The sequence below is a fragment of the Rhamphochromis longiceps genome, linkage group LG23 (genome assembly GCF_057381845.1).
Source record: "Rhamphochromis longiceps isolate RC_006_pf linkage group LG23, R_longiceps_female_GT1.1, whole genome shotgun sequence".
Lineage (NCBI taxonomy): Eukaryota > Metazoa > Chordata > Actinopteri > Cichliformes > Cichlidae > Rhamphochromis > Rhamphochromis longiceps.
In genome coordinates this window covers 27,373,715-27,385,618 of record NC_140578.1, presented here as the reverse complement: position 1 = coordinate 27,385,618, position 11,904 = coordinate 27,373,715, and the positions used below count along the sequence as shown (strand labels likewise).

At 42.3% G+C, this 11,904-nt stretch overlaps 1 protein-coding gene across 1 annotated transcript in view; it reads left to right on the top strand.

The window, feature by feature from the left end:
• Nucleotides 1-133: 133 nt before the first annotated feature.
• LOC146642084 (plakophilin-4-like) overlaps nt 134-11,904 on the top strand; it is a 79,524-nt gene continuing 67,753 nt past the window's right edge. Inside the window, exon 1 of the mRNA XM_085399753.1 lies at nt 134-545. Within this exon, the coding sequence (XP_085255879.1) occupies nt 177-545 (369 nt within the window). The 5' untranslated portion in view covers nt 134-176. The remainder of the gene's footprint in view (nt 546-11,904) is intronic.

Sequence of the window (11,904 nt, the reverse complement as noted above, 5' to 3'; positions counted from 1 at the left end):
GCCTCACAATTCCATGGAGATTAAAGCATATATAAGGGAAAGCACTCTAATCTCATCAGTGAGCCTCATTATGAATCCCTACAGAGGCTGATACTGTAGGTGCATAAAAAGAAAAGCACACCATGAGCCTCCATAGGGGTGTTGTAGTGATACCATAAGGTCACTATAAAATCAGTATGAGTGTCTGCAGGGATATTAGGGAGGTTTATAAAAACCAGTGTGAATCCCTGCAGGGTTATTATAGAGGGTGCTCCCCTGTAAACTCACCCTGTGACACGCTCAGTGGCTGTGACAGTGATTTTCTGGTCATTGTGCCTCCTCCTTGTCCACATCCTGACCGACTTGTAGTCCTCCTGCAGGGTCAGAGAGGGCGCCTCAGCAGCCAGCCGGCTCTGGACTACAGCGGGCAGGTAGAGGCGATGGAGGAGGGTGACACAGAGGGGGAAGGGCCCATGGTGGCCAGAGAGGGACCGAGTGGTCACAGCCACCCTACAGACTCCAGCGGCACCACCACCACCAACCTCCTGGCTTCTGTCAAAGAGCAGGTAGGCGGCAGAAGATGCTGCAGTCACACCCTTGTTCGTGTGTGCTCCTCATTTTCCCACATTATTCCCACGCCTTTCACTCTCCATTAACTCATCAGTGACTGACTTTGGCTTTACGCTGCCAGTTCTGAGGCTGCATTCACACTGACAGTCTCTGTGTTTTTAATGGAGCTCATACCTTATCTTCTTTCGCTGTTTCTTTGCATTAGACCTGCTTGAAGATCTCTGCACAGAGGCACTCGCTTAGGAAGATCCATGCATGCTTTGTGGTTGTTTTGCATATGTTTTTGTTTTTGAGTCATGTAGTATAACTCTCTGTGGTTATTTTATGTCTGTTTATGATCATTTTACATCCCACTGTGATATTTTTGTGTTTTTATTGGTTATTTAGTTTCTCTTCAAGCTAATTTTCATCTCATCTGTTTTGTGGTAGGCTGCTTATCTTTGATGGTTTTTCTTGCCTCCTTTATAGCTTTTTGTGGGCATTTCCTGCCTCCCTATGGCTATTTTAAATCCTATTTTGGTTGTTTGGGATGTGCTAATTTTTTGTTCATTTGTTGTTGTTTTGTGTGCTTCTGGGGCATGTAACTTCTCTTTGTAGTCACTTTGTATCTCTTTTGGATAATTTGGTGTCTCTCTTGCACTATTTTGCGTCCCACTGTGTCTGTGGATTTAGCTTGCCTTTCTTCAAGGTCTGTTTGCATCCCCTTGAGGATATTTTCTGACTCTTGAGATATTTCATACTCCTACATGGTTATTTCATGGTCTTGTGTGTCTCGTTGTGGTCATTTTGTGTCCCATTGTGGTTGTTTTGGATCCCTTTGTGGTCATTTTTTAAATCTCTGGAGCCATTTCACATCCCTTTGTTTTTGGAGCTTTTTGTTTTGTATTCATTTAGAACAGGTTCCTCTGTCTTGCTTTATGTTTCTTTTATCTATTTCGGGGACATTTTGCTTCTCTAACATTCTTTTGTTTCCTATTGTGGTTCTTGGAATTTATTTATTTATTGTGTTCATCTTTAGCACGTTAAAGTTGTTTTGTGTCACTTAGTGGTCTCTTTCTACCTGTTGTTGTTATGTTGTTTAGTTGTCTTTTATTTTGTTGTTTTGTTGTTGAGTCCTCCTTGTGCCATTTTGCATTCCATTGTAGTCATTTTGCATTTCTTTCGTTTCTCTTTCTCTTTGATTTTGCTTCTTATTGGGCTTCTTTGTTTTTTACCTCTCTGGTTTCTTTTGTGTTTTGGGGGCATTTTGCTTAACATTGAGGTCATCTTCTATCCTTTTGTATTTGTATTGCATTTTTGGGGGGCATTTTTTATTCTCATTGCGGCCCTTTTGCATCTGTTTATATTAATTTTGTATCTCTGGTATTATTTTGTATCCCTTTTCTCTGCTGTGGTTTTGTGTCCCTGGATATTTTTCCATCCCTCTGTAGAATCATGTGTACCTATTCACTATCCTTTATTGTCATTTTGTGTTTATATGCATCATTTTGTATCCTTTTCTCTACATTTTCCTTTCCTTTATAGTCACATTGTGTCTTTGTTTTTCTTCTTTTATTTTTCATTTTGCTTCCCTTCTGTGGTGGTTTTGTCGTTTGCTGCTCTCTGAAGTCATTTATATCTGATTGTGGTTGTTCTTGTCTCTTTGGGCTAACTGTAACACCATTTGTGTTCATTTGGCATTTATGTCCTTAAGATCATCTTACATCTTTTTTGTATTTACTTTGCCTCCTCTTTCTGATCATTATACATCCTTTCGTAGTTGTTTTGGGAGGATGGTCAGATTGTATGAGGGGACACTACACCACTAGCCATCCCTCTGGTCCCGCCCCTTCTCACAGGATAAATGAAGTCTGCGATTCACCCAAATTTACTGAGCAAATCCAGAGGATTATCTGCAGATGAGACTGAAATGTAATGGGTCTCCATGCTGAGCCTCATGAATTTGCACCCAGAATTCTATTAAAACTCTCATTAATAATTTCCACTATCAGCCTTCTGTGATGCTCTGCCCTTAAAAGGATGGGGGGGAAAAACATATTTAAAAAAGATTTACTCACACAGGAGTAGATGTATAAACATTATTTTGATGGGTTTTTTTTTATTATGAAGATTATAGACATGGCAGATTTGCACAAGATTAAGAGCAAAGACAACTGCTGCAGTTATTACAGATCGCTTGAGGTCACCTGGTGATATTTATCCAATGTAAACAGGCCTTTATACGAACTGACAGCGATGTTATGAAAGTGTGTTTTTGTACCTGTTTCCTTTGCTTGCTTTCCACACATTTCAGATAGTGTTTTGTCTTTTGTCATTCCTTTTATATTCCACTGCAGTATTTCACTGTTTTTGTCCTTGTCATTATCATTCCTACTGCTGCCCTGCCAGTGTGACTAAACCTATCTCTGGTTAAATGCTGTAAAATTTAATTAAAAGCTCAGGAACATTCAGATATTCAAATTGATGGGTTGAATGCTGATATCAGCTGACCTCTGTTTTTCTAACACAAACGTCTTTCTGCTGACACTCGCTGAACAAACATGAGATCAGGGAGAGCGTTACAACACAGAGACACATGTGAACACAGCCTCCGTCTGTCTCCCTTCCCTGCTGTTATTTTTGTGGTGATTTCTGTCCAGTCGACACAGGAGTCTGTCTGTTGTCCTGCTTTTAATTATTCCTGGACTGTGGCCATGTTCTCAACTTAGTCCCCGAGTGTGTGTGACGCCGAATGAGGCAGGCTGCTATTTAAAGGCTTATGATGTCCAAGAAAAGAGAATCAGCTCTCACTTTTAATCTGCCGTTTCTGTGTCGCTGCAGATTGTGGCTAAATCTCTACTGATGTGAATTTGGGGGAAAAGGTTGTTTCCAGCTGCTTTTGGTGTTCGTAGAACGCAGCAGGAGCAGCTTTGTCACCCCTCGATCACTCTTGGTGCTTTAAAAAGCTCTGCTTGAGCTTCATGTTGCAGATGTCGCCTGTGTTGTTTTCATTTCTTGTTGATTAATGTCTACAGCGGGTCCCCCCACGATGAAAAAAAACTTAAGGTTGGAATTGAAAAAGTTGGATGAAGAGTCAGTACAAGATCAATACTAAACACAACAGTTTCAAAGGAGTTTGTGAAGTAGTCACGACTTGTAAGACATTGATTCGTTTTTGTGGACGTGAATCTTCCATTTTTTTTGCGTCCTAGAAAACAACTTTTTTAATCAGACCGCTCTAATGTCTGCTCATTCATGTCCACGTTCATGAAATGCACATTTTCCATTTTCAAAACTGAAAAATTCCACATTTAGAGGCTGAAGCAGTTGATTTTTCTACTCACACAAGAGAGATCACAACATTCTCCCTTCTCTTCTTCTTGATTAGGCAAAACTGTTTAGATTTCTTCTTATTTTTCTTCTTCTTGCTCCCTTTAGGGGTCACCAGAGCAGATCATCTGCCTCCATCTCACTATCTCTATCATCCTCCTCTGTCACACCAAGCCTCTGCATGTCTTCCTTTACTACATCCATGAATCTTCTCTCCGGGCTTTCTTTTTTCCTTTTGCTCAGCGGTTCCACATTCAGCGTCCTAGATCACAACACACTTTAAATATCATAAGAAATGTGAGTTGGAGGGTGTAGCTGCAACCCAGCACGCTTAGTGAAGAAACCCTTATACGATGTGAGAATCTGATCAAGCTGTTTGTCAGAGGGAAAGTGTGATTTTTAGGACACTCGAGCCAAACTTTAGCTGGCGTAATGTTAGCTTATAGCTGGATGTTGTTGTCGTTTAGCCGGCTTGTTGTCAGCTGTCCGGAGACGGGAGGGTCACATCTCTAATCTGCTGACAATAAGTTTCCTTCTTTGGCTCTCGGAGGAGGCGGACGCACTTTTTCTCCTCTCCCTTATCTTCCCTACTTATGTCCTTGTCTAGTCTCGTGGGTTTTTTTGTATTTTCCCTGGAATATTCTCTCACAGTCTGTTCTCTAAAACCTAAAAGAGGAATTATGGATTGGATCAACTGGTCCCTAAATGCAATTGACACCCCTTTCTCAACGAGAAGTTTGGGCTCGGGTGAGCCTGAGTGCTGAAGATATCTACCTATTCGGAACCATGGTAACAGGGTTCTGGCTGATCGGAGCTGGCTTGGCCCTGACTTATCGAAGAATTAAGGAAGCGGAACCGGCTGTTCAAACCCCCACAAGGCTGCCCGCTGGGATTGGAACGATGGGAGAGGCGTGAGTTTCTCAAAATGGGCTCATTGAGTCAACACGGATAAGATCTTGGAGAGGCTACGGCTGCTGTGAATACTCAGAATAAGATCTCTGACTGCAGACTGGATACATCTCGGAAGGGCTAGCCTGGAATAACATCTCTGGGCGCAAAATTGGATGACATCTCGGGGAGGCACGCTGCCGTGAGTTCTCAGAAATTGGCTCCTTGACCACAAGAAATGACAACATCACAGAACGCAAGTATGGCGAAGCTCGCGGCTCTCCAACGGGAGATTGAGAGACCAGTGTTGGACTGTAGAACTGCTTTGAAATTCATATGAGCTGTTCGCACTAAAGTAAAAAATACCATCACTTCATGCGGATACCTCTTCGGCGCCAGCTGCAAGGCCGGAGCTGAACAAAACACCCTGATAACAACTGTGTTTAGTCTGTTCCTTCCCATTCCATGCAAGGCCACCTGGGTTGGCTGGAAGACTGTTTACTTAGCCTGGCAGGGCGAAGGACACTGTCTCAGCTGAACTATGGACACGCACACATATACATATACTGATACTGATAAGCACTCACCGACGCATCACCCTCCTTACCCCGGATCCAACGCCACCTCCAATGCTTACCTCCCCTCTGATGTGGACATCGGGTCAGTTGGAGGCGCAGTCGAAAGATTGCAGCGGTCCCAGATCAGATGTACACACTGGAACTCTTTCCCATGTTGCTTGTCTTTGTTTATTGTGCTATGGTGTGTTGATATCTGTGCATTCCTGTATTATCCTTTTGTGTTACACATTTCGATGCTTTTTTCCTCGCTACCTAGCCTGACCTGTCTCCTCAATGTGATGTTTGTGTATTGTATGTACGGTCGGCAAGGTCTGTCATCTCGGTTGTGGGCAAAAGACCTGCAACTGACAAATAAAGGCTATCTCATCTCATCATCTCATCTCTAAGTGTGACGATATCATTAATAAATAAGCACGCTTACGCTCTTTTTTTGTATGTTAGGGCTCTGAGGCCTGAGCTGAGGTAGAAGAGGATGACATTTTATCAACATGGTGGCCAAGTCGCTTACCTTCTCATTTTTTGCTTCTTTGGTGAAGGGGATCCCATCTCGAATGATAAAACTTCATGAATGCAAATTAAATTTGCATCTGCACCTGTGAGCTCTCTTTAGCTCTCTTCTTCTCCACTATTGGTACGCTACGTATTGGGCTAATCTCTGTCCAAATATAGAAAACGTGATTAGGCAGAACACCAATGTCCGTCTCAGCCACTGTTTTCAAGATGGCGGGGTAACACAGCAGCTTCCACAAAAGCCTGCTGCTCCTGTGTGTTTTCAATTGATTCTAATTTTATGAGAGCTCATCAGTTTGTTGGAAGACGTAATTACACACTAATCAGTGTAAATTCATAAATTCATTTTTTCTATTAAATAAACTAAAAAAACAACTAACTGCACCCTTAAACTGTTCAGTAGCAACTTTAGCTCTTATTTTCCAGATGTGAGTGTTAATGATCCTCATAACTAACCAGCAGAGCCGTCTTTCACTGCCCAACATTGTTTCCTTAAAGAGTCCGTGCATCACAGATTCAGCGTTAAACCCACACTGGCCATTTTCTGACATGTTGAAGTTGTTCTGTAGCGTTGGAGAGTTTTGTTCTCATCACCATGAGTCATCGGACATGTTTTTGTAGTAACATAGCAGCTCCATTGAACCCCAGTACTGACAGGAAACCTGCTGACTCAAACATTGTCTGATATAATCGCATATATATAATCTTTTTCTCCTTCCATGTTCTCGATAAGCTTACGTGCCGCTGTAGTTTTAAACCTTTGCATTATTGCCCGCCAGGTTTTTTTTCTGTGTTATTAACCAGAAACCAATCTTCAAATTATGATGCACCATTTTTTAGCTATGTTTCATGTGTCATGGGCTGCAAAGCATTTGCTCTACAACCTTAAGGTCAGCATTTTCTTTTTCTTTTTAAATCTCATCCCCCACATCTGAATCCAGCTTCCCTGCCAGCTGCTCAGATCTTTAAACCGTCTACCAAAGGTGACTCTGGGTAGTTATTGCGCTGCAGAGCTTGTTAGAAGGTATTGTTGTGGGTATATTCCTGCAGGCACCAGCGAGGTGATGAAATAGGATCCAATAAGGCTGCTCTCAGTAACTGATCTGTGTCCTGAAGGGTTAAGTGAAGGGCAGCTGGACTTCCTCAGCTCTGATTGAAAGGCGGGAAGTCGAAGGCCTTTTTTCTTTGTCAGGTTGATTATGTATTCTTTAGGTCACGTTGGGGTCACATTAAAGATGGTGTTGAAGCAGCCTATAACCTTGTGAGGAGTTAAGATGAGACATTAATGGGATCATATTCATAGCAGTGATGTTATCGATTTAAAGGTACTTTTTTATTCTCTGTGTTGGAAAATGCAGCCGTGCACACAGGTGGAAACAGAACGAAGAGGCTTTCATGTGAATCAGGTGTAACACCACCACTACACTGACACTGATAAACTGACAAGCATGAGTCCTGTGGATTGGATCGTATGGAAGCTAATTAAAAAAATTTAATGAATTGTGTAATGATAAAAAGATTTCAGGACCCATTAATGACATATTATTACATACACGATATCTTTAGTGTCATTTGTCTACATCCAAAATAGTTTGACTGTCCTCAATAGAAGTCCTGCAACATCTGAAATAAATTGACCCAGATGTTTTCTTCTGATATTCTTACTCTTGTAGGCACGGTTACCATTAGTATGCAAAAAAATTGAGAAATTTCATGTGCGTTTAGCTTTTAGAGCCAAATGCAAGATGCTGGGTAGGTAAAATTAAAAAAATAACTTTTTAATTGGTTTCTCCAAGAATCCAGAAGTACAGCAAGTCCACGAAGAAACAAAACATGAATCTGCAAAAGTAGCAAGAAGAAGAATGTGAGGTTAATTCTTAGGGAGCAAACTAAAGATCTGACAAAGACAAAAGGGAAACATGAGACTGTGCACGGTCTAAGGAAACAGGAGCAGGTGGAGACGGTCAAACACGGGTGAAACTAATGAGGGCGGGCAGATGGTCACGCAGGAAGGAAAGAAACAAAAGCAAGAAGACACATGATGAGACAAACCTACAAAGGCTAATTACTAACACTAAACACGACAGAGACGGTGCACAGTGGAAACATCAAACCAACCAATATAACAGCAATGTTGGGCATTTGTCTTCCGTTGTTCGAAGTTATGTCACATCTGCTGCTGCTGGGTTGAAGACGTGAGCGTACAGTGATCATGTTGATCTGTGCAGAGACTCTCTGATAGGGAGTTGCTGCAGCAGCTGGAGAAAAGTGTCTTTTTTCTAACGTGGAGGTTTTGGCTTAATGGTGACCCGTGTCTTTCAGAAGAACACCACAGCGAGTACCCTCTCCCTCAGCATGTGGTTACTTAGTGACATTGCTATGGTGATGTCCTTGCTTGTGCACAATACGACCAACGTGGTGACCATAACTGACTCTCGATGCGAGGCTCGTCAGTTCTGTTGGTCGACTTTGTCGTTGTCCAGTTGTCCTACGATCCTGTCTAAGTCGTGACCCAATGGGGCAATCTTGACTTTAATAAAAGCTCACGAAGACCCTGCCACACAAATGGCAACATCACCATGCATGCTAGACAGTAATGCTGAAGGTGTGTAAGGGGTCATAACAAAGCCTCACCTCTAACTCTGAAGGAAATGTTTCTACAGTCCAAACTCAACCAGACTTTACAGCTAAATAACCAAAACTTCAATTAATCGAACGTCTTGTGTGTCAGTAACCGTGAGACTAGCTGTAAAGTATCTTTTGTGTTGTCTGTTGTGCCTCAGGATAATTGGAAATAAGTGCACTTCCGCAGGTCCTTGTTTACCAGTGGCTTTGTAATATCCTGTAAGAGCATAGCATCCCTGGCTCACTTTCATCTGGAGTTTATTTGTTCAACCTTTCAACTCACAAGGTTTTCATTATTCAAAGGTAAACTTGAAACACTGATTTGCTGAGTGACATTGGAGCAACAATTGCCACAAGAAGCAACACTGAAGTCTTTGAGCCCCAACATTGTGGAGAAGGTCAGAAAATGGGTAGAAATATTGTGTGTCTTTGACACCCGAGGCTGCTTTTTTCACTTTATCTCCTTCCAACACCTTTTACAGACTTAGCAGCAGTAGTCACAGAAACCAGGAAAAGGATCCTTTGTGTGTTTAATATGAGCTCTTTGTGAAAAGTTCACATGAGCTGTGAAAACCGTCAAACAAAACTTCACATTATTCTGCAGTTTAGGTTTTACCACCCACAAGAGCAGAAGAGGTTCACCAGGGGAGCCAATGAGTATGAGGCTATGAAGATTTTATGGAAAAGGTTACACAAACACACTCAATGTGTCTTCTGATTAGATGGCATATGTTGATGTGAGAAATGGATAATTAGCAGCTAACAAATTAGAAAGATTCCCCCTGCAACATTCAGGACGACTGCAGCCTAAACTTGGGTGTTGCTGGAGAGCGAACGTTCATTGTGTAGCTCGTCTCAGGCTGTTGAAAAGTCTGCGACCAGAAAATATAATCAACTTGCTTCACTCTTCTCAGCGTTGGCATGCAGGCAGCAGTGCTGCTGAAGCATCAAATCTACCGCCTGCAGTTCCTCCACAGAAATGTCAAATTAGACGTGCTAAATAGAGCACATCAGTTATTGCCTTCCATTGTGTTTAGGCCCTGATGCCTTTCCACTTTGCTCTCATTTAGCCCATTAAAAGTAGCAGCGTGATAGATGTGAGCAGGGAAATGCCAGACCTGCAAAAGTGGCAACTTGTGAAACCCAAAACTGCCCCGGTGTGTGTCTGTGTGTGCATTTTAATTTTGTCACTTCTTCAGCAAACATGGTGAGACTGATCAGATGTTGAGACAACAGCCTGCAGCAAAGTTGCTCCAAAATGAAAGATGAGACTTCTGTAGCTCCTATCGGCATCAACAAAGAAACAGACTCCCTGATATCAAATCCAGAGAGTCTGCAGATCTGCTGTAATGTACATTTGTAATAAGCAAAAGTGCTGCGCTGTGAGATCTTGTACTTGTTTGGGTTGAGACTGAAGCTGCAGAAGTTCTGGAAATAGTGCTATTTTCGCATTTACATTGTACTGAAACTCCCATATACATTTCACAAAATGTCATGCTTTACTTAACATCATACAAATAAATAGAAACATGGGCTTCTAAATATTAAAGCTCCAATCAGTGTTAAGTAGCAGAGCACAGTAGCATCTCCGCTAACCCAACTGTGGTTCGAGAGAAGTCGTGTCTTTAGAATAGAATAGAATAGAATAGAATAGAATAGAATAGAATTCAACTTTATTGTCATTGCACATGCACAGGTACAGGGCAACGAAATGCAGTTTGCATCCATCCAGAAGTGCTTTAGTGATATATATATATTACAATATATATTAGCAATAATATAGATACAGAAATGGGTCTATTATGGTATGTTATAATGTACACGGTATGAAGTATGTTGTGAATATTCTATAACTCTAAGTATGTACAGGCTGTAGTGAGTACAAGCTATGTAAATTCAAATTCAAATTTTTATTTGTCACGTACACAGTCATACACAGTACGATATGTAGTGAAATGCTTGGACAACTGCTCGTGACCTAAAGAAAACAAAAAAGGAAAAGGCTATGAATAAGATAGGAAATAAATATGAAAAATTAAAAAGGGTAAATTTAACTAGGAAGGAATAAAATATAAATTAAGGTTAAAAATGAAATAACTGTACAACACAAATTAGAATGAAGGGTAAATTTAACTGGGAAGAATAAGATAAATATATAAATTAAAGTTGAAAATAAAATAACTGTACAACAAAATACACAATACACAATATAGAACTATATAAGAATGTATGAAGAAATCTAAATATAAATAAATATATACACAATAACAGCAGCTGTACAAGTATTAACCGGAAATGAAGAATATAGTGACCAGTGTTGTGCAAAAACAAAGTCCAGAAAGTCCAGTGTGTGTGTAAGAACTATATGTGTGGGTCAGTACTGCGTGGTGGTGTGATTGAGAGACCGTATCGCCTGCGGGAAGAAGCTCCTCCTCAGTCTCTCTGTGTTGGTCTTCAGGGAGCGGAATCGCTTTCCTGACCTCAACAGAGAGAACAGTCTGTTGTTGGGATGGCTGAGGTCCTTCACGATCTTCCTGGCCTTGGTCCAGCACCGCCTGCTGTAGATTGAGTGCAGGTCAGGGAGCTCGGAGCGGATGGTGCGCTCAGCTGACTGCACAACCCTCTGTAGAGCTCGTCTGTCCTGCATGGTGCTGTTCCCGAACCAGGTTAAGATGTTTCCCGCCAGGATGCTCTCTATGGTGCACGAGTAAAAGTTCCTGAGCACCTTGGAGGGCAGTTGGAAGTCTCTCAAGCGTCTGAGGTGGTAGAGACGCTGTCGGGCCTTTTTCACCACGGTGTTGATGTGACAGGACCATGACAGGTCCTGCGTGATGTGAACTCCGAGGTATTTGAAGCTGTCCACTCTCTCCACTGGGCCCTCGTTGATGACGGGGGTCTGGTAGTTCCTCTCCTGCTTAGTGCTGAAGTCCACTATCAGCTCCTTTGTCTTACTGACGTTTAGAAGGAGGTTGTTCCTCTGGCACCAGTTCTCCAGATTCCTAATCTCCTTCAGGTAGGCCGTCTCGTTGTTATCAGAGATCAGGCCCACCACGACGGTGTCGTCAGCAAACTTGATGATGGTGGTGGAGCTGGTAGTGGCCACACAGTCATATGTGTACAAAGAGTACAGCAGGGGGCTCAGAACACACCCCTGGGGGGCTCCAGTGCTGAGAGTGGTGGAGGCTGAGACATGTCCGCCCATCCTTACTGCCTGTGGTCTGCCAGTTAGGAAGTTGGAGATCCACTGACACATAGATGAGCTGAGTCCCAGATGCTCCAGCTTGGTGGTGAGTGTGGAGGGAATTATGGTGTTAAATGCAGAGCTGTAGTCTATGAAGAGCATTTTAACATAATTCCCCCTTCTAGTGTCCAAGTGAGTGAGTGATGTGTGGAGGAGATGAGAGATGGCATCGTCTGTGGAACGATTTGGACGGTAAGCGAACTG